The following is a 5,046-nucleotide window of genomic DNA, read 5'->3' as shown; positions in this document are numbered from 1 at the left end:
CAGCGGGCCGGTGGTTGGTGCGTGGGCGGAGCAGGCGCAGCATGGCATGCACGGCGGTTTGCCAGGAGCTCCGGCTGACGAGGCCCAGCAGCTTCCACACACCTTCCACATGATGGCGGCGATGATCACCACGGTACTGGTCATGCCCAGCCAGTACTTGAAAGCATACTGCACCATGGGATCCCGCAGCACTGCACAGAACCAAGAGGCACGGAAGCACAGCCAGCAGCGGCGGTCGGATGGCGGTGCCGCGTCGCTGCGGGCGGCTGCGCAGCTGGTATGGTCTATGACAATGGCAAGCCCTGCAGGACCGTCTGAACCAATAACCCCGCCTCACCTTGCCGCCGCGCCTGGCGGCTGGTCAGCAGCGCGGGCACCGCCCTGGCCATCCTCAGGCAAGCATCCAGGGTGATCTTCGCGACCGGCAGCGGGCTGGCCAGCACCAGCAGGATGGCGGCATTTGCCAGGTACGGGTTGGCGGCCAGCCGGCGCAGCAGGCCGGGAGGCGGCGCGCCGCTCGCCGCGCCACTGCCAGCGGCTGCTGCAGCAGGCGCCTCCACGTCCCCGCCCTTCTCCACCACACCGTCAGCCTCCTTGCCCGCTGCCGGCGGGGCAGCCGCTGGAGGCTCTGCCGGCACATCCAGGGCTGCGGCGGCGGCGGCCTCGGCCGCAGCGGCGGCGGCCAGCAGCTCTGCCGCCGCCGCCAGGCAGTAGAGCAGGGCGCGGTGCTGCAGGGAAGAAAAGGGCAGCGGGGCCAGCAAAGGGGCAAACATGAGCAAGCAGGCATGCAGGCATGCATGCATGCATGCATGCATGCAGGCAGGCAGGCAAGCAGGAGCTGGGCATGCAGGCAGGCAGGCAAGCCTCAGGCCCACAACTATGCTGCCTGCTCCCTGCTGCCTGCTCCCCCGCTCCGCTCCCACCTCTGCAATGCCCAGAGACAGGGCAAAGTCCAGGCCCCCCTGCTGGTAGCCCTCGACGTAGCTCTCCGCAAGGCGTGCGCCCTCCGCCGCCAGAACGCCCCGTGCCTCCTCCCACGCCGCCCGCGGCAGCGGCCGCCACCGCACCGCCGCGCCGCTGCACTTGGCCAGGGCCGGCATGTGTGCCAGGGCCTCTGCCGCGCCGGCACAGGCGGCCGCCGCCAGGCCGGAGACGCGGGCCAGCGCGCCCCTCAGCCGCGCGGCGGTGGCACCCGCAGCGCCCTCGGACGCGCGCAGCGCCGCCAGGCAGCCCGCCTGGCCGCGGCCCAGCACCAGCACGGCGCGCTGCAGCCGCGCCAGCTGCCCCTCCAGTGCCCCATACTTGGCGGGATCGGCGCCGGGCTGGGAGCACAGCTGCGGCAGCGGCGGCTCCAGCCGCGACTGCACAGGGAGCAGGGCGGGTGGCAGGTGGCAGGTGCCTGGTGCTGTGGAAGGGCTGGGCATTGCTGTCACAGGGCCCTGCCAGGCGGGAGAGACCTGGCACCGCCCGACATGTGGAGCTGGAGCCTCCCATGCCTTCCTGCGGCCTCCAAGGTACCCCCCGCCCACTCCTCGAGGCACTCCCAGCCAAGCATCGAGCCCTCAGCCCCTGGGCTGTTCCTGGCAGTTCCGGACAGTTCCTGGCAGCAAGCCCCCACCGCTCACCGTCTTCAGGCTCGTCTCCAGCGCAGCCCACACCGGCGCCAGCCCCGCCTCGCTGGCGCCCGCAGGCGGCGGCGGCAGCCCGACCTCCGCCGCCGCCGCGCCACTGCCGGCCGCCTGGCGCGAGGCCTCTTCCAGCCCCGCTGTCGCGCAGCACTCGGACGCCCGCGTGTCCACATAAACCCTGATGCCAGCCAGGTAGCGGTCAACTGCGCCCTCCTCGCGTCCCACGTCACGGCCCGCCGCCCAGCCATCGGCGGCGGCTGGCGCGGGCCCGGCGGCGGCGCCCGCGGCCGCGGTGCCCAGCCTGCACAGGCAGGAGCGCGGTTTGCGGGCGCGGGGTTGGTGGGCGGCGGCAGCCGGCTCGGCACGCCCACCTCCGCTGCTGCTGCTCCAGGGGGCAGCCATACCCTTGCCCGACTTGTGCACACCTTCTCCATATCACACACACACACACACACGCACACACACACACGCACACACACACACACACACACACACACACACACACACACACACACACACACACACACACACACACGTGTGAACACACGCACCTGGAGATGCGGGCCCCCAGCCCCCGCAGGATGGCCGCGCACTCCCGCCGCACGTCGTCGTGCGCAGAGCGCACGCACACCAGCACCCCGGCCACCACGTTGGCCGCCGCCGCCACAAAGGCAACTTTGAAGTATCCGATCACGACCTGGGGAGGCAGCCGCGGCAGCAGGGGTGAGGTGCCGGGTGGTGGTGTGGGTGGCAGTGGGGAAGGGAGGGTGGTGCGATGCGCCGCGCCGGCGGCCAGGCAGGTCGCAGCGAGCGGCATGCAGAGGCCGCAGGGAATTGCTTGCACCAGCCGCACAGCTTCTTTTCGTTTCTTTCCTCCACCCACCGTGTCCCAGAAGACCTTGGTGCCCAGCAGGGGCAGCAGGGTGGCAAAGACGAGCATGGAAGAAAGGAAGACCATGAAGATCGCGATGATGATGCCCTGAAGAAAGAAACAGGGGTGGTGGGAGCAGGTGGGCAGGCGGGTGGGCAGGGGCCGGCAGGGGCAGTCCGGGTTAGGCAGGGTTGGGAGCGTTGGTGGGCGGTGGCGCCTTGAGGAAAGAAACAGGTGGATGCAGGCAGGCCGGGGCGGGCAGGGCAAAGCAGGCAGGAGCAGGCCCGCGGCGGGCGCCTCGGTGGGCCGCAATGGTGAAGGGCAGGCAGACAGATGTGGTGGGCTGGCATGCAGGGGCAAGGCTTGCGAGCAGGTACCGGCACGCTCCGGTCAAGGCCCTTCCTCCGCGCCTCAGCCGCCGCACCTTGCCGAAATCGCGGTTGGCGCGGGCGGCGGCGGTGGGAAGGAAAGAAAGCGCGGTGACCACCATCAGCAGCGCCCAGTAGGCCGCCGAGATGGGCGGCAGCACCTCGCCCAGCAGCTCCGACAGCTTCTCCACAGCCGCGTCGACCTGCTCCCAGGACGAGCGGGGGGCATGTGTGTGTGTGTGTGTGTGTGTGTGAAGGAGGAGGACAGCACACATGCAGCCCCGACCCCGATGCTCCGCTGCCTGGCTGGCTTGGTCGACTCAGAACTTAGAGCCGTCCGCGCCGCCCGCTATTCTGCCCTGAGCGCCGTCCGCGCCGCCCGCTATCCTGCCCTGAGCGCCGTCCGCGCCGCCCGCTATTCTGCCCTCCCTCCCTCCCTCCTGCCTCCCGCCAGCCCTCCCGCCAGTCCACCCACCAGTTCTTTCAGCAGTGGCGGCAGCGGGATGGCTGTGAACTGGTCGAACGCATCCTCCAGCCGCTGGATGGTGGCCGTTGGTGGTATGGCCTGCATGCCGCGGAAGAAGAAGGACCAACAGAAAGGAGAACACAGCTCAAGGCGTGCTGGAGGTTGGCTGGAGGAGGCGCGCTGGGAGGTTGAGGGGGCCGGCTGGTTGCAGGCTCTGCGGCAGGAGGCACTCCCCACAGCGGTAGGCGGTACCACCCTGGGACTCCCCTACCTGCATCTCCTCTGGAAGGTACTCCACAAGTGCCTGCCCGCTGCCGTGCGCCAGCCAGGCCAGCACCACCAGCCCGCCGCCTGCACGGGTGCGCCCGCCAGCCAGGGGGCGTATGGTGAGGGTGGTGGGAGGGCGGGCACGCGACACTAAGCCAGCTTGCCAGCCAGCCAGGCGGCCGAGTTGGCTGCCTCGTGCAGAGGCGCGGGGCTCAGCAGGAGTGCGGCAGGCGGGAGCATCAATGCCGGCGAGGCAGCAGACAGGGGCAACTGGGCAGCGAGCTGGAAAGCGAGGCGGCAGAGCAGAAGGTGCCGGCGCAGGTGCAGGCGCAGGCGCAGGCGCAGGCACACACCCACGCCGGCGCCGGTCAGGACCGTCCCTACAAAGATGATGCCGCCAAACAGCCGCCCTCCCACCGATCTATCCAGGGAGAGGACGAGGGAGGAGGCGCTGCAGCCACATGCGGTGGGCAGGGGGTGGGCATGCGGTGGGCAAGGGGTTGGAGCCAACAGGCAGCATGTGCACTACGGCAAGCCTGGGACATGGGCAAGCATGGCGCCACCAGAGCAGGGCGGGCCTGTGGTGAGCCCAATCTGGCGAGGGCAGCCAGCCAGGCCGGCCCCAGCTGGCTGCGCTTGCGGGCTGCACTCGCCTGTACAGCACGCCGCACAGGCAGGCCAGGGTGAACTGCAGGCGCAGCACGACCGCAAACAGGGCTGCAGGGCAGCGAGCGGCAGGGCAGTGAGTGGTTGGGACAGAGACGGCCCGCAGGTGGCGGCAAGAACTTGGCGGCGGCAGCAGCACATAGCGCCCCGGCGTGCTTAGCTGGGCCGACCCACCTGCAAACAGCATCCCCACCGCGTTCTGCGCCGCCCACTGCAGGCCAGGGGGGAGGCATGGGGGTCGCGCACACACACACGCAGCGCACACACAGAGCACACACCGCGCTGAGTACTGTGCCCCGCCAGCCAATGCCGCACTTCGGCAGAGGCAAAATCATGGCTGGAAAAGCACGCCATGTTGCCAAGGTTTGAGTAATGAGCAGGCGGGGACGCGTACCGCTGCACGCTCCGACTGCAGGAAGGCGATCAGAGAAGCGGCCAGCGGCTTCGGTCTGCCAGCCGGGGTGGCGCCGCCGCTGGCGCTGCCGCCTTCTCCCATGCCGACGGCAAGGTCAACCGCTGTGATGAAGATGGTGATGCCTGCGTACCAGGATGCACAATCATAGGTGCAGGTAGCGAGCAGCCCTGGGTCCACTGTTTATGCTGCGGGCGGACTCGGTGCAGCGCCCGTCACGGCGGTGGCGGCGGGGCAGCGCCTGTGCCCCACTAACGCTGCCCGCCAGCCCGCCGCGCCGCGGTTGAATGCATGCATTGGTCATATTCAAGCAGGTTCTGGGGTCTGCGGCGTCCCGCAAAGCACCTGCGCACCGTTCAATGGCCGAT

At 69.8% G+C, this 5,046-nt stretch overlaps 1 protein-coding gene across 1 annotated transcript in view; it reads right to left on the bottom strand.

The window, feature by feature from the left end:
• CHLNCDRAFT_138922 (hypothetical protein) overlaps positions 1-4,762 on the bottom strand; it is a gene marked incomplete at both ends in the record, with an annotated part of 7,890 nt that extends 3,128 nt beyond the window's left edge. Inside the window, 13 exons of the mRNA XM_005844463.1 lie at positions 103-191; positions 338-728; positions 924-1,361; positions 1,626-1,929; positions 2,180-2,325; positions 2,512-2,607; positions 2,924-3,070; positions 3,343-3,432; positions 3,605-3,684; positions 3,954-4,051; positions 4,260-4,317; positions 4,441-4,477; positions 4,661-4,762. Of these exons, the coding sequence (XP_005844525.1) occupies positions 103-191; positions 338-728; positions 924-1,361; positions 1,626-1,929; positions 2,180-2,325; positions 2,512-2,607; positions 2,924-3,070; positions 3,343-3,432; positions 3,605-3,684; positions 3,954-4,051; positions 4,260-4,317; positions 4,441-4,477; positions 4,661-4,762 (2,076 nt within the window). The remainder of the gene's footprint in view (positions 1-102; positions 192-337; positions 729-923; positions 1,362-1,625; positions 1,930-2,179; positions 2,326-2,511; positions 2,608-2,923; positions 3,071-3,342; positions 3,433-3,604; positions 3,685-3,953; positions 4,052-4,259; positions 4,318-4,440; positions 4,478-4,660) is intronic.
• Between the last annotated feature and the right edge of the window lie 284 nt (positions 4,763-5,046).

Source organism: Chlorella variabilis (assembly GCF_000147415.1).
Source record: "Chlorella variabilis unplaced genomic scaffold CHLNCscaffold_22, whole genome shotgun sequence".
Taxonomy (NCBI): domain Eukaryota; kingdom Viridiplantae; phylum Chlorophyta; class Trebouxiophyceae; order Chlorellales; family Chlorellaceae; genus Chlorella; species Chlorella variabilis.
Note: the sequence above shows the minus strand (reverse complement) of the source record. Positions and strands in the feature narration are given on the sequence as shown.